Here is a 21581-nt window from a genome sequence, read left to right on the forward strand (position 1 = left end):
GGGGCCAGGGGAGGAGCTGAAGGAAGGAAGGGGCAGAGGAAGGTCCTTCCCGGCTGGCCCCAAGAACGGAGAGGCTTGCCCAGAGGACCCGAAGCAGAGAGCTCTGACGTCTGCTCTCAGCCCTCTTAGGCGAAGGCCCCGCAACTCCAGGGTGCGCCCCCGGGGCTGAGCGGTAGGAGTAGGGCACAGCCTCGCCCTCTCCCCTCTGCACGCCAGCCTAGGGCAGAAAGGAAGGAGGAGGGTGCTTGCGGCTCCGAGAGCCCACAGGAGCGTGCGGGTCGGTGCCAGAGGCTGGGCCCCTCCTGCACCGGGAGGGCGCCAGCCTCTCGGGAGACCGAGGACGGGCAAGCACACGCGAGCCGGGCCCGGGCTTCTCGTTGGGCTCCCGTGGCTGCTGAAGCCAGGAGTCACTTGGCCTCTCTACCGACAGGGCAGCGTGCCTCCGGTGATGGCCTTCCACCTGGGCTCTCTGGGCTTTCTGACTCCATTCAACTTCGAGAACTTCCAGTCGCAGGTCACTCAGGTCATAGAAGGTGAGGCGGGCTCGGGGGCGGGGGGCGGGGCGGGGGGGGGGCGCCGGGGCCGGCCTCCCCCTGACGGCGCGTGTCCGTGCGGCCCAGGGAACGCGGCCATCGTTCTCCGGAGCAGGCTCAAGGTCAAGGTGGTGAAGGAGCTCCGGGAAAAGAAGGGCCCCGTGCTGCAGAACGGCATCGACGAGAACGGCGTGCTGGCGCCCGGCCTGGACAAGGACAGCCCCAAGCACATGGTCAACTACCAGGTGGGCGGCGCCCGGGCCCAGGGCCGAAGGGGGGCGGGGCGGGCTGGGGCCTCACGCCGGCCTTGTCTCGTAGGTCCTGAATGAAGTGGTCATCGATCGCGGTCCCTCCTCCTACCTTTCCAACGTCGACGTGTATCTAGACGGACACCTGATAACTACGGTCCAAGGGGACGGTGAGTGCTGGGGGCTTGGGTCCGAGCCAGCCGCCGGGCGCGGGGCTGCGCGGCAGAGACTCGGGAATGGCGCACGGTGGTTCTCCAGGGAGAGGCCGCGCTTGGCCCCAGGCGCCCCCTCGCCCACAGAGGGTCGCGGCTCACTGTCCCCGATTGTGTCTCCCACCTCAGGAGTGATTGTGTCCACCCCCACCGGGAGCACAGCGTATGCCGCCGCCGCAGGGGCCTCCATGATCCACCCCAACGTCCCCGCCATCATGATCACGCCCATCTGCCCGCACTCGCTGTCCTTCCGGCCCATCGTGGTGCCCGCAGGAGTGGAGCTCAAGGTTGGTGGGGACGCCCCGGCCCTCCCAGCTAGCCGGGACCCCTGGGGCGGGGCTGTGTGGATGCTCCCCTTCTCGGCCCCCTCCCTCCATCACCTCGCCACAGCCGCTTCCGGCCTGTCTCCTTGGCCCCAAAGTGCCCGTCGACTCCCTCTCGGTCCAGAACGGGGCCCAGAGCCCGGGAGGCGCTCGGAGCCTTGGCTCCCCGGCCCGCCTGGGCCTCGGGCCTGCCGCCCCTTCCTCCCGGCCCGGACGTCCAGAGCCAGCTTCCCAGGGGCTTCCTTGCTGCTTTTTCTAGATCATGCTGTCACCAGAAGCTCGGAACACGGCCTGGGTTTCCTTTGACGGGCGGAAGAGACAAGAAATCTGCCACGGAGACAGGTGAGTGTTTGCCTCCGCGTTTCCCCTCTCCTGGAGGGTCCGCGCCTCACCTGGGTCCCGTCCAGTCCTTGTCCCTGTGGGCCCCCCCTCCAAGGTGGGCTCGGGGCTGGCCAGGTGAACCCCGAGGGCACCCGCACTACTCGTGGAGCAGGTGCCGAGGTGCTGCCCTCCTCTGGGGGCTGAAGGGTGTGTGGAGCTCCGGGAGGTCAGGCGCTGGGTCTGCCTGGGCAGGGCCCCCAGCAGCACCCGGTCCTAGGAGGGGCCCCAGAACTCTGCGTCCGAGCCTCTCGTTTGGGAGAGAAGGAAGAACCCCAGACGGCAGAGGCAGAGCCTGGATTCAAGGGCCTTCTCGGGGGTGGCTCCAGGGCCGCCCCTTCCTCTCCCGCTTCTCAGCGCAGCCCAGACGGCTGTCCCCGTGAGAGCCAGGAGGGTTCTCCAGGCTGCCTTCGTGCCCTGGCCGTGCCCGGGGCTCCTGCATTCACTGGGGGGCGGCCTCGGGGCTCCCCGGCACTCCACCTCGTAACGCTGGCCTGCTCTGTTTGTGTGCCAGCATCAGCATCACTACCTCGTGTTACCCTCTCCCCTCCATCTGCTTCCGGGACCCCGTGAGCGACTGGTTCGAGAGCCTGGCCGAGTGTCTGCACTGGAACGTCCGAAAGAAGCAGAACCACTTCACTGGGGAGGAAGAGGAGTTCTAGGCGGCGGCGCCCCCGAGCTCTGGACTGCCAGGGAGCGTGTGCGAATCCTTTCAAAGTGTCTTCTTCTCCCTTGCCTGCGGCTCCTGCAGCTCGACCAATCTGTGTGTGTCTGTGTCTGTAAATAGATAGATATATTTTGGAATACGGTGACGTACCTCATATCGGTTGTCTGATCTGCTCATGACCAGATATCATGTTATTTCCTATCTACTGGCCAAAGGGAAGAGTTGAAAACTTGTCTTTTTTTGTCAGCCAAATTCACTTTGTTTTAATGTTTTGGATTCCCTCTCTGTGTTTTCTAAAGAAGCAAAAAGAGAAAGGAGGCGGCATTTCTAAGACCTCCACGCCCCGCCCCTTCCTTTGTGGGGACAGATTTAAGGGGTTTTCTATTCCTCCATAAGTGTGGCAGTGACGTCCCGTAGAGGAGCCTTGAGGGGACACGTAGGACTCCATCTGCCCTTCGGACGACCCAGCAGAGCGCCTGCTCGCCCACGTGGGCAGCCACCACACGTACAAGCCAGACGTCTTCCCTCAGCGGATGACTCTACAGTACTCCCCCTGTGTACATAGACTTCTCTTTATTTTTCCCAAGACGATCAGGGGAAATGCTTCTGCCACGACAAAAATTAAAAGGACATTTTTGATAGTCATTTGGAAAGCTTGTGCTTTGTTTTCGTTGTTGAGGTTCCTGGACGGGCTGGGCGCTCTGCACTGCTCCCGGGGAGCGGCAGGGGCGGGAGTGGGCTTCGAGGGCCGCCTCTTACCCCGCAAGCCCAGGAGGCCCGTTTCCTCCTGGCCGCTGACCAGCATCGGGGCGGCTTGCAGCCCAGGCCGGGGCGGTCGGTGGGCCCCTCTTCCCCGGCTGTGCCCGAGGCCCGTCCAATAACCACGGCGCCTGCGTCCCCCCAGACAGCAACAGGCAGCCGGGCCGGCGACGGCCGCGTCGCTCTGGGAGGGGGATCCACGTTCCTCGCCCAACAACCGCGGTGCCTTCAGCACACCCGAAGAGACTTGACATCTTGCCCTTTTCAGAGATTCTGCTCCCTTGTAAAATGCTCCTTTCCGTACATTTCTTACGAAGAGTCGGCCACGGTGTGTGCTGAAAGCCTCCATCCCGACAGAGCCCCGGCTTGGGGCGGCCCGCGTGGTCCCCGGGGCCGTGCCGTCGCCTCGCCCACCCAGAGGGTCCCCGCAGAGCCGACAGGCGAGCAGCGGGGGGGAGAAACCGTGAGGGCTCGAAGGCCGCCCCCTCAGACGAAGGGCAGGAGCGGGATCCTCCCAGGCTGGCGTCCTGGGCCTGTCCCAGCCCCTCACCGTGGGGATCCGCCTTGGGAACCACTCGAGCCTCCGTCCAGGTCTTGTACGCCGCTGGGGGTGCGTGCTAGTTGCAAGCAAAGCCCATCGACGGGGGGCCGCACGTGGCTGGACTTTTCACGTCCAAGTACAGCGTAGCTTCTCCCCAGACGCGTCCTAGGCCCGCCCGGAGGAATGACTTCATGGGGTGACGGTTTCCTTTCTAGCTTTCCTTCTTTGTATCTTCCTTTACAATAGTCGATCAGAACAGGATTTGGCAAAAACCGTGTCCTAAGAGAAGCGAAGGCGGTCTGAGTCGGGCACAGTCCATAGAGAAATGTCCAGAGGCCGGTTCTGGTGGCCCCCGCGGTCGGGGCTGCGCCGTCGCCATGTCTGAGAGCAGCCTGTAAATCGATGCGAGGTCCAGGCAGATGTTTTCCTCTGCGGAAGCCCAGGACTCGGTGTGGCCCGGAGCGTGCAAAACGTCCTCCTGTGCTCGTTCTCTTTCCCACGAGGGGGACGCCCGGCCCTTCTGGGCTCGGGAGGACTGTTAGCCGAGCGGCCTGCCAGCGCAGGCTTCCTCGAAGTCACCACTGCACTTGGCAGAGTCAAACACACACCCCGTTATCTTGCGCCCTGGCTGGAAGCGTCCCCGGAGACCCCTTGTCCACGTGTCTTTGGAGGACGGCGTTTGGGCTTCCCCGACAGAACGGGGGCGACATGTTCCAAGTGCACCGGGACATGCTCTGATTGTAGGGTGCTTTGAACCCCTAAAGGAAGATTCCTAACGTTTCCTACTCTTCATACTCTGGAAATTTATGATTGTTGAAAGCATTTATTACTATTTTCACATCCTTTCAATAAACTTTTTTCTTAAAAAGAACAAAGGGCCATATGGCAGCATTTGTTGTGGTTCCTCTCTGGGTGAGGCGGCCCTCGGGATTCTTCTGCAGAGGGCAGGCGGGTGGGCGGGCGGCGAGAGCGCTCCTGACCTGGCCCGTGCGAGTAGACCCTTCCGGAGGTACAGCCGCGGCCTCCGGAATGATTGGGCCCAGAAAGAGGAGCCCCTCAGGCCGCCCTGCCCCCGGGAGGAGGGAAGGAGGCGGCCCGGCCTCACCTCCGCCAGGGAGACGGAAGGACTCCGGTGGGCGCTTCTGCTGTCTGGGGCTGCACTCCGCAGAGCGGGGCAGAAGCCGTGGGGAAACTCTGCCCAAGCTCACCCGCGCTGAGCCCAGTGCTTTCCCAGGATTCCAGGCGCTTCCCCCAGGAGCCTTAGCTCACTTGTGGGAGGAGGGAAATCCTGGCCGCCTTCAAGTTTGGTCACAGGTTAATCATCGGCAGTGGTCTGAGTTGGGGGCCCAGTTGGATCCCGTTTGGCCCCTTGCACAGGCCTGCCTGGAAAGCGAGGGCGGGAGAGCCTGCTGGGCTCAGGGGGAGGGCGAGGGCGGTTCCAGCCCCGCAGCCCACAGGCAGGCCCACTCACCAGGCACTCACGCAGCACCCTCAGGCCGTCTACCTTGTGGGCTGGGGCCTGTCTGGCCCAGGACCCTGACCTTAAACCCGGATGACCTGAGCCGGGCCATCTCCCAAATGGGGGCAGCGAGTCAGACTGGCCAGGAAGCAGAAGGCTGGGGCGGGGAGGCCCCCCACACCACAGCTGTGTGTTCTGCAGACTTTATTAAAAATACAAAGCCGGTAACCAAAGCTGTTACAATAATAAAACTTTCTTCAGTAAGAAAGACCGTGAACGAGTATGAAGGGGGGACAGCGGCCGCCCAAAGCCGAGGGAGGTGCCCGCCCGCCCAGGTGCTCCAGGGGGGCGGCACTGGGGGGGGGGGGGGGCTCCCTGCCAGGGCCCAGGGACGGTCCCAGCTCCAGCTGGGCCCAGGCGCCTCCGAGGCATTTGCAGACAGGGCTTTGGCACGAGAGTAGCTGGAGGCGGCAGCACGGCCACATGCAGGGGGAGCACGGAGTCCGGGCTGTGGCGCCATCGAAGGAGGCTGCGGAGGGGCGGCACACGCGGAGCAGCGGCTCAGGACTCGATCCTTCCATAGGAGGAAAACACTGGCGAGAGAGAACACAAGTGTGGGCAGGTGGCAGGCGAAGCCTGGAGGGCATGACTGACCCATCCCCACCTCAGGCCCAGAGACCTTGGGGGGGGCGGGGCAAAGATTGGGGTCAGCCCCCACCGGCCAAAAAACACCCAGAAAGCTGTTTGGGAGCCCTGGGGAAGAGCGAGCCTCAGTTTCCCTATCTGTAAAATGGGGGAGGGGGTCCCTTTCCCCAGGATATGAGACTTGGAGCTTTTCCGGGCGGTAGCAGGAAGCAGGACCCTCTGCAAAGGCTAATGCTGTGGGGAGGCCCGGAAGTGGGGGAAGGGCACAGCCTCCTCCCTGCCCAGGGCAGCCGGAAGGGGAGGGCCTCCAGCTGGGGCTCGGGTGGGCGGGGCAGGGCGGCGCAGGCGCACTCACTTCTCTCTCGCAGCCCCTGGCCGAAGCTGCGGTAGACGTGGACCAGGGCCCAAAGCAACACAGACTTGATGGCCACCGAGATGCAGGAGCCCACGATGGCGGCCGCCTCTCCCGTGTAGGAGCTGTCCTGGCCCCAGGCTCTGCTTACCTGAAAAGAGAGCCGCTAGGCTCGCTGAGGGCAGCCCCCACCCGCCCAGGCGCAGCCTCGGCTCCGCAGAGACCAGCCTCTGTGCCAGCCCCGCCACACGCCGGCCAGCAGAGGTTTGTCTCTGGCTTCACTCCCTTGACGGTCAGCCCGGGGGCAGGGCTGGGTCTTCCCAGTCCGGGTGGGATTCAGTAAACACAGGGGTTGGGATGGGAGACCAGGCGGGATGTGCACCCGGTAAGGGTTAGGCCATGGGGGTGAAATGACTTGCCCAGGGTCACCCAGCTAGGAACCCAGGACCTCCACTCTCCAGGCCTGGCTCTCAGTCCACTGAGCCACCCAGCTGCCCCCCACATGCTTTGGGGAATAAGATGAGACTCAGTAACTCGGCTTTTAATTTCTTACACCCAGGAAGGGCCAGATGCTCCCTCCCCACACGTGCCCCCTCCATCCCCTTCCGACTGCCACGCTCTGTTCAGGGACCCAACGTGGAGGGAGAACGCTAAGAGGAGGGAAATAGGCCCCAACGCTTCTCCGACAAAGGCTTCACTTCCCAAATTCAGGGAGGGGGCAGAGCCAAGATGGCGGCTTTGTGGCGCTCCAAGAAGCCTCTCAAGTCTAGAGGGAGCCAAGCCTGTTCCCCAATTGATAAATGGTCGATGGACAGGAATATTTTCATTCAAAGAAATCAACGTTATCTACAGTCACACCAAAAATGCTCTCAAACGTTGACGCCTGATGAGAGGAATGCAAACTAAGCCAATGGAGGAACCACCATCGCGACCTGTCATATGGTCTACTGGGGCAGAAAAGGGAGACGGGAAATCGGGGCACTGATGCACTGTTGGTGGAGTTGTGATCTGGTCCGAGCATATGAGTCACCCGGCCAGACCAGGCCCAGGTCTGTCTCCCAAAGTCTTTAAAAAAGGAAAAGACCCATCTGCACAAAAATGTTGCTAGCGGCTCTTCTTGCGGAGGCAAAGAATTGGGACCCGAGGGGATGCCCATGCACTGGGGAATGCTGGGGGTGGAATCCGACGGCACCATGAGAAAGGACAGAGCGAAGGAAGCAGGACCAGGAGCTCGGGGCACACGGCAACGGCTCTGCCGTACGGTCCATCGGGAAAGACTCGGCACTGACCAGGCCGTCCTCCGGGCCGGCGCCAAGGCCTCGGGATGCTGTCCGCCTCCAGAGACACAACCCGGGAGCGTCAAGGCAGACCCAAGCAGACCTTTTTGGCGTGTGCATCCTTTGCCCCATGGCTGATAGGGAAATGGATTCTGCGGCTGCCCCCGTCCTCATCCATGTGTGTGTGTTGGAGCTCGGAATGTTTTAAAAGAGATGTACGAAAGGGTGCCATTACGAAACGTTCCGGGCCCTGGAGCTGCCTGTCCTCTGCCCCGTGGCGGGCCCCTGAGGTTCCACCAGAGGAGAGAAATGAGCTTCGCCTCAGGCCGCCCGCTGGAAGGAGCCGGTGGGGTCAGGCCCAGGGAGGGAGGAGAGCTCGGCCGGCACCGCACCAGCCTTCAAGGCTGCTCCTGCTCCTCTCCCAAAGAAAGATCCTGGAACGGAATTTGCATGCGGGCCAAAGGTTCTTCAGAGCCGCGCCGCCCCGCCCCGGGCAGGCAACCCTGGCAGGTCCTCCTGGCAGCTGGAAGCGGCCTTGGCCCGCCCGATTCTGCTCTCAGGGACGCAGGTGGGAGTTTCGGCCTGGCTCTGTGGGCTGTCGGTTCCCTCCCCGTTCTCTCCCTCTGCCTCCCCCAGGCAGTAAGCAGTGAGTTCACCGGACCTTTTACTGGGGCAGAAGTCACCCAGGTTATAGGGGACGCATGCAGAACGCCCACCACCATCACGTGGTCTCCCCCACCCCATCCCCCACCCCTGGGTTCCACCAGGCCTTCTCTGGCTGCGGAGAGCTGGGGGCCTGCTTTGCTGACGGTGGTGAGGCCTTTGCAGCTCCTCCCCAGTGGTCTCCGGGTTCTGCCCCCCTTACGGCTCCTCTCCGGGTTCTGCCCCCCTTACGGCTCCTCTCCGGGTTCTGCCCCCCCTCGCGGCTCCTCTCCGGGTTCTGCCCCCCTCGCGGCTCCTCTCCGGGTTCTGCCCCCCTCGCGGCTCCTCTCCGGGTTCTGCCCCCCAGAAGCTCCTCTCCGGGTTCTGCCCCCCTCGCGGCTCCTCTCCGGGTTCTGCTCCCCTGGAAGCTCCTCTCCGGGTTCTGCCCCCCTCGTGGCTCCTCTCCGGGTTCTGCTCCCCTGGAAGCTCCTCTCCGGGTTCTGCCCCCCTCGTGGCTCCTCTCTGGGTTCTGCTCCCCTGGAAGCTTCTCTCCGGGTTCTGCCCCCCTCGCGGCTCCTCTCCGGGTTCTGCCCCCCCTTGCGGCTCCTCCCCGGGTTCTGCCCCCCTCGCTTCCAGGACACCCCAAAGGCCCGGCTGGCTCAGCCCCGGCTTGGCGCAGCTTTCCAGCGTCCAGCTCCACAGGCGGCGCCCCATCCCCGCCTCCCGGCCACACTTTTCTTTTCCTCCTTTGGCCATCCGGTTAGCTGAGTCGTGACTCCACACGTCCTCACCACGGCACGCCCTGCGGGGCAGCGGAGGGCCAGAGGCCTCTGCTCGAGCCCTTCCCGGCCGCCGTCCCTGTTCCCGGCTATCAGGAGGGCAGACTCGGGGCAGGAGCCTCGTGGGGGCCCAGCGAGGCAGGAATGGAAAAGGGACCCGAAGGAGGCGGAGGGCCCGGGCCTTCCCCGCATCTCGCGCCGCGGCCAGCTGGCTCCTCAGGGGAAAGCCAGTAAGAGCAGAAGCCGCCCCCTCTTAAATCTCTAGAAAACGACTTCCTCTAAGGCCCGCGGCAGCGCCATGAAGGGGTGGAGCTTCCGCAGGCCAGGAGTAAGACGAGGCCTGGGAGCAGCGACCCCAGAAGAAAGAGGGGGGAGCCTAAGCGAGGCAAAGGGAAAACCAGGGCCCGCGGCCTACTGACAGAAGCCCCAGGAGTCGGCTGAAAAGCCATTAAAGCAACGGATGATTTGCACCCAACCGCAGGCCAGAAGCCCGATCACTCTGCAGGGCCTCCAAGGACCCGTGTGCGGCTGCCAACCCCCTCTCTCCCCCTCCCCAGGAAGCCTTGCCCCGAGCCCTCTCCCGGGGGGGGGGGGGGGTCGTCCACCCAGGACCAGAGAGACCCCCTGCCTCGGGCCCCCCAACAGGGAGAGGCGGGCCTCGAGCTCGGCTGCTCTCTAGAGGGGCTCTGCTCTAGTGTGGCTAAGGGGGCTAGAGGCGGGACGAAGGCCCAGCTCACTCCAGAAAGGACTGTCTCCCTGCCGCCCCCCCCCCCACATTGCTGTGCTCCGGGACAGGAAAGGGCCTGGCGGAGCCCCCCAGGCCCGGGCCCTCACCGTGTAGAGGAGATAGAAGAGGTAGGCCACTTCAGGGACGTTCTGCACCAGGAAAATCCACACCAGGGCCTTCAGCTCCCTCAGAATCTGCAAAGACAGGGGGTCCCTCTGAGCAAGCAGAGGCCGGGGCGGATCTGCCCGGGGCCCCAACCTGCCGCCGTCCCAGACGAGCCGGGCAAGTCCGCGCTTCCTCCTCCAGGAAATGGGCACAAAACTTGGGGGCTCCCCCTGCCAGAGGCGGTGTGGGCCGGGCGCTTTGAGAACCTCCGCCTGCTTTCTAAATGGGGGCCGCCATGACCGCCCTGCCGAGGGCCAGCAGCGGGGAAGGGGGCAGGCCTGGAGGAGGGACCCCCGCCACGGCGCCCTGGAGGGGAGCTTTGGGCCTTGGAGAGAAAGGCGGGCCTCTTCCTTCCCGGGGGCTGCGCTGAGGCTCCCTCCCTGTTTGCTCCTGGGCCGGCCCACTGGATTCCTCCCCGGCTTCTCTCCTCTTCTGTCACTGTGTCACCCTGGCCTCTGACCCCGGAAGTCCGGGAAGGGCTCCAGGAGAACCCCGAGTGCCCCCAGCCTCCCAGGACCTGCTCCCCTCCACGGGGAACTCCACTAAGAGCCACAGGTCCCCGATCCAAAGGCGGCTTCTACGGCTTACTGAGACTTGGGCCAAGGCCCTTCCCTCTCTGGGCCTCAGTTTTCTCCTCTCTACAATGGGAACACTAGACAGCAAAGGTTCCTTCCAGCTCTGGACGTGGGCGGCAGAGTCACTGCCAGGAGAGCCTCTACGGGAACAGCCTCCTCCTAGCTCTGGAGAGGGGAAAGGAGAGGCAGGGAGAGCCATGGGAATCCTCCCACCCCATCCACACTGGCCAGGCCAGGCCAGGCCAACAGCTCCTCTGCGTGTCGGGCCACAAGAATCCCAGGAATGTGGGCTCAGGGAGGAGAACTTGTCAGAAGCGCTTCCTCCCTCATTCCACTTGCTTTACGGGAGGCCTCCGAGAAGGGGTCTCACTGGACCACCAAAGGAAGACGCCCAGCTCTGAAGGGGGGAGACTTCAGAGGCCTCTAGGATAGGGCCGTGGCCAAGCCAGATTTCAGCCCAGGGCGGCCCAGGAGAGGCCTCACCAGAGCAGGGCTGAAGGAGGCTTGAGGGTGAGGGTCCCGGGCATCCTCCCACCCTCCCTCAGCTTTCTCCCCTCTAACGTGGAGGAGGAAGGGAAAGGAGGCTGACTAAGGCTCCAGGAGAGAGAAGGGGCGGCCACAGCCCATCATGTACACTCGGGTGCCTTTCACTTCACTTCACTTCACTTCAGGACGTACCTCTGACCTCAGGGCCAAGGAGAGGCTCAGCGCCAGCCCCCAGCCTGGTCTGAATGGGCAGGGAAACAACGGGGCAGGACTTGCCCAGGTCAGACCAGGGGTCAGCCAGTAGACTTTGCCCTGGATCAGACCACTCTGGGAACACTGAAAGTTCATAGGTCCCTGTGACCCTGAAACAACACAACACTCGGCCCCCTGGGAAAACAACAGAAGGACTCGAGATCGGTTCCTATGTGGCCCCTGAGCCCCTCCACAAAGTCCAAAGCCAGGGGGGAGGCCAGAAGAATAAGCAAACAGAAAAGAAACCCAGCCCAAAGGGCTATGATGGGGAGGTGGAAACTCAGAATGCACACCCAGAAGAGAAGGGCTGTGAAATATCTATAAGCAAAGCCTCAGAGAAAAACACACCTTAGGCACAAGTCTAACTAGAATTCCTAGAACAGATTAAACTCTCAAAAAAGGCCTAAAAAAACAAGAGAGAAATTTAGAAGCAGTGAGAGAGAGCAAAAGGAATAATATGAAAAGAAATGAGCACTATAGAAGAAAGATCTGGAAAGAGAATGAACAGCTTTGAACCAGTTACAAAAATTCACTGAAGAAAATAACTCCTTGAGGATTAGAATTGACCCAAGAGAAGAAGCTCAATAAGACAAGAAACGTTAAAGAGGAGGAGGAGAAAGAGAATCTCAGCAAAACCAACAGGCTTGGAAAACTGATTAGGGAAAGATAATTTAAGAATCATTAGACACCTTCATACCCATGACCAAAAAAGAAGTCCTCTCATCATATTTCAAGAAATATTAAAAGAAAACTGCCCAAGTCCCTTTGAACCAAAAGGGAAAGAAGAAATCTAATGTACCGATCACTTTCTGGAATAAACCCCAAAATGAAAACTCCCAGAACATTATAGTTAAGATTAAGAGTCTCCAGGTCAAAGAAAAGAATGCCACAACTAGAAAGAAAGAATCCAGGTACCAAAGAGCCACATTCAGTATTACCCACGACTTAGCAGCCAATGCCATAAAGGAGTGGAGAGCTTAGAAGATGATATCCCAGGAAAGCAAGATCTAGGCTTTCAAATAAGAATAACTTACCAAAAAAACTGAATATAATCCTATAGGGGGGAAAATAGATCATTAATGAAATTGAGGACTTCCAAGTATTCTTAATGAAACAATCAAAGCTAAATAGAAACTGTGAAATACAAACGCAGGAGTCAAGAGAAACATTAAAAAGGTGAGCATGAATGAGTAATCATTAGGGACTAAAGAAGGATAAATTGTTTACATTCTAAATTGTACATGTATCCTCCTCAGAACTCCTTTAGAAGTCAAAGAAGGAATCTAATTAGACAAGACCTGAGAATGGTTTTGTCACCCTGGAGGAGTCGTGGGTAGAGGAACACAGTAGGGAGGAAGAAGAGAAATGAAAGCTAGAGAAAATCATCTCACAAATTTGTCTATAACAGGTAAGAGTAATAGGTACACTTGAACCTCCCATTATCTGAACTGGTCAAAGGAGAAAAGGATCAACAAACGCACACATGCACAGATGGGCACAGAAATACAGTTCATTTAACAGGTAAACAGGAGAGGAGGGAAAGGGGAGAATAAGAAGGAGGGAAGATTAAGAGAGGGATTAGTCTTGAGTAAAGCAAACTCTAAGAGAGGGCAGGAAAAAAAAGATAATGAAAAGCATAAAAATAGGTTAGAGGGAAATAAACAATTAATAATCATAACTGTGAATTTGAATGGGATGAACTCACCCATAAAATGGAAGAGGACAGCAAACTGGATTAGAAAACTGAATCCAACATTACACTGTGGATAAGGAACACACTTCAGAAAGATGCACATGGAGTTAAAAGAAGGGACTGAAACAAAATCTATTGTGCTTTCAATGAAGTAAAAAAAGGTAGGGGTTACAATCATGATCTCAGAAAAAACAACAGCAAAAATGACTAAATTAAAAGAGATAAACAGGGAAACTACATTGTGCTAAAGGGTCCAATAGACAATGACATCAATACTCAACAAATATTCACCAACTCACATGGCAACTAAATACTTACAGGAAAAATTAAATGAGTTATAGAGAGACAATAAAACTATAATGATGGGGGAGTTCAATTTAGCTCTTCTAGACAAATCTAACTCCAAAATGAACAAAAAAGAAGTGAAGAACCTAAATGGAATTTTAGAAACAGTGTGTGTGTGTGTGTGTGTGTGTGTGTGTGTGTGTGTGACACCTTCACAAAAACTGACCTTCACAAATACAGCAAAGTAGAAATAGCAAGTACATCTTTTTATGGACCACAATGCAATATATTCAATAAAATATCCCTGATGAATAAAAATTAATTGGAGACTAAATATAACTTAATCCTAAAGAATGAGTTAGTTAAAGCACAAATTATCAAAATTTGTGGAGAAATTGAAACACCTTGACTAATAAAAGAGCAAATCAGTGAACTGAACATATAATTTCTAAAAATCCAGAAAACTAATAAATTTAAAAATTCTAATTAAACAACAAAATTGAGATCCTACAAATCAAAGAAGAGATTAATAAAATGGAGAAAAAAATCAATACAACTAACAGCTAATGTTTGTTTTGGGGGGAGAGGGGTAAACACAATAAATAACCTAGCAGCTAACATAATTTTTAAAAAAAAGAACACCAAGTGACCAGTATCAAAAATGAACCCCCAAAAAGGAATTCCTAACCAATGAAGGAGAAAAAAGAAATTATATGGAACTACTTCGTTCAATTAAATGCCAATAAAACAGACAATCTAAATGAAATGGATAAATATTTACAAAAATATAAAATGCCCATACTAAAGAAACAAGAAAATAAAGTACATGAATAAATTAATCTTAAAAAAAAAAGAAATTGAACAAGTCATATGTGAACTCTCAAAGCAAAAAAAAAAAAACCCCAGGATCAGATGTATTTACAAGTAGATTCTATCAGCCATTTAAAGAATAATTCCAAATATTATATAAACTGCCTGAAAGAAACAGGGAAAAAAAGGCTCCTATCAAACGTCTTCTATAATACAAACATGGTTTTGATACCTCAATCACAGAGAATGAAAAGAGAAAGAAAATTACAGATCACAATATCTAATATTGATATAGAAATTTCAGATAAAATATTAGGAAGGCGACTCCAGAAACATCACCAAGATTATACTCCATGGGCAGAATGGATGTATACTAGGAATGCAGTAGTGGTTTAATATTAGGAAAACTATAATTGTAACAATAAATGAATTAGAACAACAAAAATCATGTGATTATATCAAGAGATGCAAAAAAAGGTTTTTTATAAGATCCAATCATTTCGGTTAAAAACACTAGAAAAGGGACAGCTAGGTGGCTCAGTGGAAAGAGTACCAGCCCTGGAGATAGAAGGTCCTGGGCTCAAATCAGACCTCAGACACTTCCCGCTGTGTGACCCTGGACAAGTCACTTAGCCCTCATTGCCTGGCCCTTACTGCTCTTCTGCCTTGGAACCAATACTTAGTATAAAACTAAAACAAAACTCTAGAATGTCTAAGAATCGATGAAATCTTTTTTACAATATGATCATTAGTATTTATCTAAAACCAAATAATGGGGATAAAGTAGTGGCTTTTCCAGTAAAATTGGGGAAAAGCAAGAGTGTCCATTTCACAATTAGCATTCAACGTTGTGCTAGAACTGCTAGCTGTAACAAGAAAAGGAAGGTTCGGTTAGATGTTTCCGTGAATAGAGAATCAGTCTTAGGAACATGAAGTCCTGGGTTCAAAGATGGCCTCAGACATTTCCTAGCTGTGTGACCCTGGGTGAGTCACTTAACCCCTATTGCTTAGACTTTACTGTTCTGCTTAAGGAAGGGGAGGGCAGGAAATGGAAGGATTAAATATAGGCCAATGAGTGCTTTTTGCAGGGGCTATAACAGGTTACTTAGAAAACTCTAGAGCCAACTAAAAAACGAGTTAAAGCATCTAAGGATTCCAGCAAAGCTGTAGGATATAGAGCAAACCCCCATAAGTCCCTGGCATGTTCTGTAGATGACCCACAACATCTAGCACGGAGACACAGACAGAAATAACATCTGAAATAGCTACAGAAGTAGAAAATAAGTGCTGAGACGCGCCCAGGGATTACAGGAGCACAGCCACAAGGCACGAGAGGAACGCTCATTACTCACTGGCAGGCACACCACAAAGGGACCGGGTGGAGTCACTCACTCGGGCCACTGCAGTGACTTCAGAGCCAGGAGGGAAGGCCGGGCCTCGGAGCCGCTCCAGAAACCCGCCCCGCCATTCACACGAATGCACGGCACCCACAGAGATGCCGGTGAGCACACAGGCCATGGAGGGCGTCGGGGCTCCCCCCAAGGCCGTGGGGCGTCGGGGCTCCCCCAGGCCGGCAGTCCCTCCATCGGCGCGGGCATGTGTGTGACCTGAGACAAGCAGCCCCTCCGGGAGCCCACTGAGAAGGGGAGGGAGGCTCCTCTTGTCTAGCCCCGGACACAGCCGCCAAGCCTTGCCCATGGAGGCTGCCTCGGGGGGAGGGTTCTGTGGCCCAAAGAGCAGGGGCTGGAAGCCTCCTCAGCTTCCCAGGAGAGGCTCCGACGGGGGCAGGCGGGCATGGGCTGCACCAAGGCCTCTTGCAGAGAGAACCCAGAGCCCCCAAAGGGCAGCCCCTTGGGACACCGAAGCCCCGAGGCTGGGACGAGATCACGGCGGGGCCCCCCGAGGAGGCCTCCCAATACCGCAGGCAGGCTGGCTCCTTCTAGGGAGCGTGTCACACAGGGAAAGGAGGCCGGAGAGTTTGCCAGCGGCCGCAGGGGGACAGGAGAGGCAGGCCTCGGCATACTCACGGCCAGGATGCCGATGGTCACCTTGAGGCCGGCCCACAGGACGCCGAGGATGAGGATGAGGCTGTGCTGGAGCGAGGCGTACAGGCCCGACGTCAGGATCAAGACGCACAGGCAGAGCTGTGGGGAGAAGGGAAAGGAGGGCTCAGGAACGGCCTCGTAGAAAGCCACGGAGCTGCCGGGGCCGCCAGGCTTAAGGACAACGTCCCTCGGCCTTGGGGACAGGGGCCGGGGGCTGCAAGGACGCTCTCTGCTCTGCTGCCATCCTGGCTTTGGCCCTCCCCACTGTTAGGATCAAAACATCTCAAAAGCCTGATTTTAAAAGAATTTACTAAGTGGCCGGTCAAGACATCCAAATTAGCATCAAAGGGTTTTGGTGAGCTTATCATTCGCCTCCTGGAACATCTCAAGGCATCTTTGGTTGGTAACCAGCTAATGAGGAGATGCTCCACTGAGCCCTGAAGCCCTTCCCCAAGGAAAAAAATCCTTGTAAAATCTCCCTGTTAGCCAGAATCTGTGAAAGGAGCCCATTCCTAAGGACCAGGAGAAGGCAGAGATCTACAGACTACAGGGAGCCGGGCCGGGCCTTTAGAACATGGGCCCTGAGAGAACAATCATCCAGGAAACAGGCCGAGCCCAGGCACCTGAGCGCTGGGAGGCAGAAGCTGCCGACAGTCATCCATCCTCTTTATGATTCCCCCTCCCAAGGAGGAGGGGGACAGAGGCTCAGTCCCAGGAGTGGGAAGGGGCTCCGCTCTCTAGGAAGCACCCCACATTGAGGCCAGCTCTGCAAGCTTCCCAGGCCCATAAACCCCCAGAGGGCTCGAGCCCCTGGACCCCAACTGTTGGGAGTCCCATCTGCAATCAAATGGGTGAATTCTTTCTAACCTAGCAGCCTTCATATTTTCTTTAAATCCTCACCTTCCATCTTTGAATTATAGTGTGAAAAGGAATTTTTAACTTCCTTTGTTTATCTTAATGTAATCAAGTCCCTGGAGTGTTCTGCCCTTTTAAGTTAATCAGTCAGGAGCTAAGAATCCTTTTGATAAAAGTTCGCACCCTCAGAGGACCAGAGGTGGATCCCACAGGCAGTGACAGGCAAATTAAGAAACTATGATTGGTTCCTGAGATGTGATAGACCAGCCCACAGTGAAAGGAAGGAGAAACCAGAGAGATAGGAAATGATGTGAAGAAAACTGCTTATAAAAGCCAGTCCAGGGTTTCTGATTCATTCTATGTTGGAGATTCTGCTTTGGTGATTCAGGTTGAAGGGAGGAGACCCTGGTCAAGGCCACTAGCTTTTCTGCTCTTCGCCTGTCTTTGGCAGGACACTCTCTTGGGCATGAGACCCTCTTTGGTGGCTCAGTCTTTACGGCATCAGACTCTTTTGGTTGGTGAAACACTTGGCTGGAGACACTTTCGTGGGCTGGTGAGATTCGCATTTGGATTCACATTCACAGTCTGGAGACATTTGGATCCAGACAGGGTATTTAGCTAAGCAATATTTTTTACCTCCTTCCTACATTTCCCTCTTTACTATCTCTACCTTGCTATAATAAAGCTACTAAAGCTTTTTATTTAATATTTAATTATTATAAATAGCAACCACAACTTTTTATACCTCTTAATTTGACCAAAATCCATTTTAATTCTTACAATATTCTACGTGTCATAGTCTGGGCCATGGTCTAAGGCAGAAGAACAGGAACAAGAAGATTTGAATCCAAAGCCTCCTGTCTCCAGATCTAGATCTCCATCCACAATATAAACCAATAAAGGAGATCCAGCCCTGTGGTAGGACCAAGCAGAGGAGCCAGACAGCACAAGTGGCCCATAGGAACGTGAATGTGGCTTGGGGAAGGGCAGGGGATAGAGAGGCTTCAAGAGGAAGTGATGGGAATCCAGGATGCTCTGTTTGGAGCTGCACTCAAGGGCAGCTTGGTGCCATCTCTCCACTCCTGGGAGCCTCATCCTTTCTCTGATGGTGGAAGGAATGAGGGAGCTGATGCTGGACACAGGTTCATCTAAGGCTAGCTCCCCCAAGCAGCAAGGGAGGGAGAGGAGGTATGCAGGTGAGGGGTTGCACATGAGCACTTGGGCCACAGCCCAGGCCAAGAGGGAAGCCTTAGAAAGGCACTGCCATGGCACTGCCCCAAGAAGGCCTGGCGGGTACTTTGGGGCACAGGGACTAGAGTCCAGCCAGGGTCCCAGGGATGAGGAAGCCTACTGGGAAGGTTAAAGGGGACACTTGCCCTCCATGTCTGGCTGAGCCTGCCTGGTCCTAGAATGACTTGTGCTAACCCCTTTCCCCCCAGACCGTTTTCTTTCTCGCTCCCCCGTCCCCACATCCAGGAGGGACCTACAAGAGGCCAAGACCCAGCGTGGAGAGGACCTGGGTTCAAATGTGGCCTCAGATCCTTCCTGGCTGTGACCCTGGGTCCTGGGTAACCCTTTTGTCTTAGGACTCAGACTGCAAGGAAGGGCTCTAGAAAGGGGGGCCTAGGCAGAACAGGTGAGGGACATCTTTAGGGTATGGCCAGATGGTAGTCCTGGAGAACAGATGCCAGGATGTACCTCTTCCTCCTGCCAGGAGATCTGTGCTTTCACTTGGGTAGCAATCTCTGCGAGGAGCTCTTTTCTGCCATGGCAGGTGGGCACCTCCTAGACAACTTATTTTTTTATTAGTCTGAAGCCTAACCCTGGGGCCATGTGACGTGCCCAAGGTCTCCCTGCCAGACTATGGCAGAGCAGGACATGATCCAAGCTCCTGCGGATGTATCAGCTGATCTGAGCCTTAGAAAACAGAGTCTGGGCTCATCCCCTTTCTCTGCTGACACTCTCCCAAGCTCAGGAGACTTCACAAGCCAGGAACCCTACATTCTCCGCCATCTTGGGGCCGTTGGAAACATGGTGACAGTCCTCCTCAGCAGCTTTGTTTGTTTTTTTTTTAACTCATACTGCCTATCTTAGAATTGATACAAAATATTGGTTTCAGGGCAGAAGAGCAGGAAGGGTAAGGCCGCTGGAGGTAGGTGACTTGCACAGGGTCACCCAGCTAAAGTGTTGGAGGCTGGATTTGAACCCAGAACCTCTCATCTCCAGGCCTGGCTCTCTATCTTCTGAGCCACCCAGCTGCCCCCTCAATGGCTTTGTCCTAAAACCAAAGAGCTCTTCAATAAATAGAGGCTGCTGCCCTTCGTGTGCTCGTAAACATAAAACAAAGCAAGAACCCTAAATGCATCCAGGCTTCACTGCATTGGAGGGAGTCAGCGCCTTCACACAGGGACAAAGGGGGACCCCCAAGCAGGCACCAGCCCCTCACACACACACACACACACATCCTGGCCTGTGGCCGGCAGCCCCTGGGCTCCTTTTAGGACGCCGTCCTTCTGGGCAGGCTTTCTGGGCCCGGTACCTGGGCTTGCAGGTCGAAGGTCAGCATGGAGAAGCAGAGGTTCAGCATGAAGTACTGGGCCTGGAGGCTCTCCAGGGCGCCCCCCACGCGGAAGGCCATCATGCCCTGGCTGCGAATGAGGATCACGGCACAGACCACATCGAAGAAGCCCACCAACAGGATTACAATGAACCGGGCCTGGTCAGGGAGAGAGAAAGGCGCCCTGCTGGTGCGGGCCCTGTGGGGGCAGAGCAGGCCTCCCGGAGGCTCCCCATCACTCTAACCCAGAGGCCCCAGGAAGGACTGGAGTCACCCCCGTTCCCTTGCTGAGAAACAAGAGGGGCTCCTCCTCTTCTGGCTCCTCCAGGGACCTCCCTCCCTACTGGGGGCCTGAGGCAGCCCCGCCACTCATTCATGCATTGGCGCGAGCACGCCCAGGGGGTCGGGAGCTGGTGACCCGGGGCGGGGAGGCCCGGCCCAGAGGACCAGGAAGCCGGCAGGTGGGGAGACTCCAGGATGACCGCTCAGGGCGCTTCTTGCCGGGCCTCCCGGGCACTGAGCCAAGAGGAAGTGGCACTGCCTGGGCCTCTCCTTTCCCTGGGTGGGAAGAAAGAGCCAAAAAGCTCCCGTGCTTAGTCATGCTGAGGTCGTGCATGCCCTGGCGGGGCCGGGTCACGGCAGCCACCTGGGGCAGCCGCCGGGCAGGGCGGGCACAGGCAGTGAGGCTGGCAGTCACCAGGCGGGCCCATTGTTGGCCTCGGAAGCCCCGGGGCCTCTCCGGGCTCCTCACTAGTCTGGGGGTGACCGTGTTTTCTCAGTCAGAAAGCCGAGGGGCTCAGTCCATGCCTACCCCATGCCAGGCACTGTGTGCACCTGCCCGGGAATGCAGAGCAAACGGTGCCTGGCCTGCCCTCCCCTCCCCGGGCAGCCAGCAGCTTGGGGGGGGGGCACAAAACTCCAGAAAGGGATCCAGAAAAATGGAGCCCGAGGCCCCGGGGCGAAGGCCGGCCATCCTTCTGCTTCCCAAAACAGTCAGCGTCCACTCGGGATCTAGGCCAGAAGGGGCCTCAAAGGTCATCCAGTCCCATCTCTTCATCCCAGACAAGGAAACGGAGGCCGAGAAGGCGCACCTCTGCCCTTGCACGGGGGCCTCCTCCTGGCTGGGGACGAAGCGGGGAGCCGGGCCCTTGCCCTCTTCCTCTAGGTGTATGTGGCTGGGATTCCCGGGGAGTGGGCTGCCTCCAGAAGGGGTGAGCTGCCTGTCCTCCGAGGTCTGCAAGGCGAGGCTAGAGGACCCCTTATCGGAAAGAGTGCAGTCTTGAGTCCTGCACGTCTGGCCTCGCGTGCATGGGGGCGGCCTGGGCGGCCATTCTGGCCATCCCAAATCTTCAATCAGAAATGTGGACCATTCCTGACTTCTGAAGGCAGGAGGGCCCCAACAAGCGGGCACGGCCTAGCGCTCCCACTCCAACCATCCCTGCCCTGGAGGAGCTTCCGTTCCACTGGGGGACGTCCGCTACGAGGTAAGCCCAGGGCGACAGGGCGGCCCACGTGGCTGCCGGGGGTCGGGGAACGGAGGTTCAAGAAGCCGCAAGCCCACAGGTGGGTGCCCGGCGTTCACGGGTGCTCTCTGGGGCTCAGCCGGCCACAAGACCCCGACCCGGGCCCACGTCTCCCACCGGCTCAGTGGATGGAGAGCCGGGCCCAGAGATGGGAGGCCCCTTAACCCCCGCTGCCCAGCCCCTACCCCGCTTCTGCCTGGGAACCCGCACCCAGGATTCATGCCAAGACGGAGGCGAAGGGTTACAAAAGGGCAAAGAGCTCCCTCGTCGGGGGCCGGGGGGAGTCCCCGGAGGCTGCGCGCTCACCAGGATGACGGGGTCCTCCCTGGCAGGCTTCTCCTCCGCAGTCAGCACGAGGAAGTTGACCAAGGAGCGGAACATCACCAGCAGGATGGAGAGAATGAAGACGATGAGCTCCTGGCGATTCTCCTGGAGGATCCCTCTGGTCACGTAATAAATGCAGAACACTGACCGAGACAAAGGGAGAGAGAGCCCCGCACGTCCTGCAGAAGGGTCCCACGCACGCCCGGGGACCGCCGGGGCGCTGCGGCACCTCCGAGTCCCCCAAGGCTAACCTCTGCCTAGCCAGCATCTGCCACACAGGCAGGGCCGAGCCGGGAGCAAGTGCCCAGCGGCCTTCAGGCTGCCTTCTCGTCCCTCTCCCCCTCACCGCCACCCTGTGGCATCCCTTCCCTCTTTGAGGCCTCTTCTGATTCCTTTAACTGTTACTGTTCAATCTGCCCTGCGTTACTTTGCCCCCAGAGTTCAAGGAGCTATCAAGCATTTCATCATC

The 21581-nt window shown here is 57.0% G+C and overlaps 3 protein-coding genes across 10 annotated transcripts in view; 2 read left to right on the forward strand and 1 right to left on the reverse strand.

Annotated features, from left to right (window-relative positions):
- Positions 1-3006, forward strand: part of NADK (NAD kinase) — a 50766-nt gene extending 47760 nt beyond the window's left edge. For 4 of the 6 annotated variants that reach the window (XM_056796015.1, XM_056796019.1, XM_056796016.1 and 1 more), the window contains 4 exons: positions 431-533; positions 621-778; positions 852-951; positions 1123-3006. In XM_056796015.1, the coding sequence (XP_056651993.1) occupies positions 431-533; positions 621-778; positions 852-951; positions 1123-1622 (861 nt within the window). In that variant the 3' untranslated portion in view covers positions 1623-3006. The remainder of the gene's footprint in view (positions 1-430; positions 534-620; positions 779-851; positions 952-1122) is intronic. The other 2 variants (XM_056796018.1, XM_007481102.3) reach the window with 1 other exon arrangement.
- A 2253-nt stretch (positions 3007-5259) lies between these two features.
- LOC103097840 (methyl-CpG-binding domain protein 1-like) overlaps positions 5260-21581 on the reverse strand; it is a 31969-nt gene continuing 15647 nt past the window's right edge. Inside the window, exons 4-9 of one of the 3 annotated variants that reach the window (XM_056796012.1) lie at positions 21095-21255; positions 19248-19424; positions 15857-15952; positions 9650-9736; positions 6121-6268; positions 5260-5713 (exon numbers count right to left, since the gene is read on the reverse strand). In XM_056796012.1, coding sequence (XP_056651990.1) covers positions 5682-5713; positions 6121-6268; positions 9650-9736; positions 15857-15952; positions 19248-19424; positions 21095-21255 — 701 coding nt within the window. In that variant the 3' untranslated portion in view covers positions 5260-5681. Of the gene's footprint in view, positions 5714-6120; positions 6269-9649; positions 9737-15835; positions 15953-19247; positions 19425-20046; positions 20524-21094; positions 21256-21581 lie in introns of those variants that run through there. The other 2 variants (XM_056796011.1, XM_056796013.1) reach the window with 2 other exon arrangements.
- On the forward strand, positions 6255-9397 carry LOC130453924 (proline-rich protein 36). Its single transcript, XM_056796020.1, has 2 exons — positions 6255-6381; positions 6677-9397. The coding sequence occupies exon 2, from the start codon at positions 7608-7610 to the stop codon at positions 8802-8804; it is 1197 nt and encodes a 398-aa protein (XP_056651998.1). The 5' UTR covers positions 6255-6381; positions 6677-7607; the 3' UTR covers positions 8805-9397.

This window comes from Monodelphis domestica, chromosome 4 (assembly GCF_027887165.1).
Source record: "Monodelphis domestica isolate mMonDom1 chromosome 4, mMonDom1.pri, whole genome shotgun sequence".
Lineage (NCBI taxonomy): Eukaryota > Metazoa > Chordata > Mammalia > Didelphimorphia > Didelphidae > Monodelphis > Monodelphis domestica.

Coding starts and splice junctions, on each gene's coding strand:
- LOC130453924 (XM_056796020.1), top strand. CDS start 7,608: ATGTACGAAAGGGTGCCATTACGAAACGTTCCGGGCCCTGGAGCTGCC.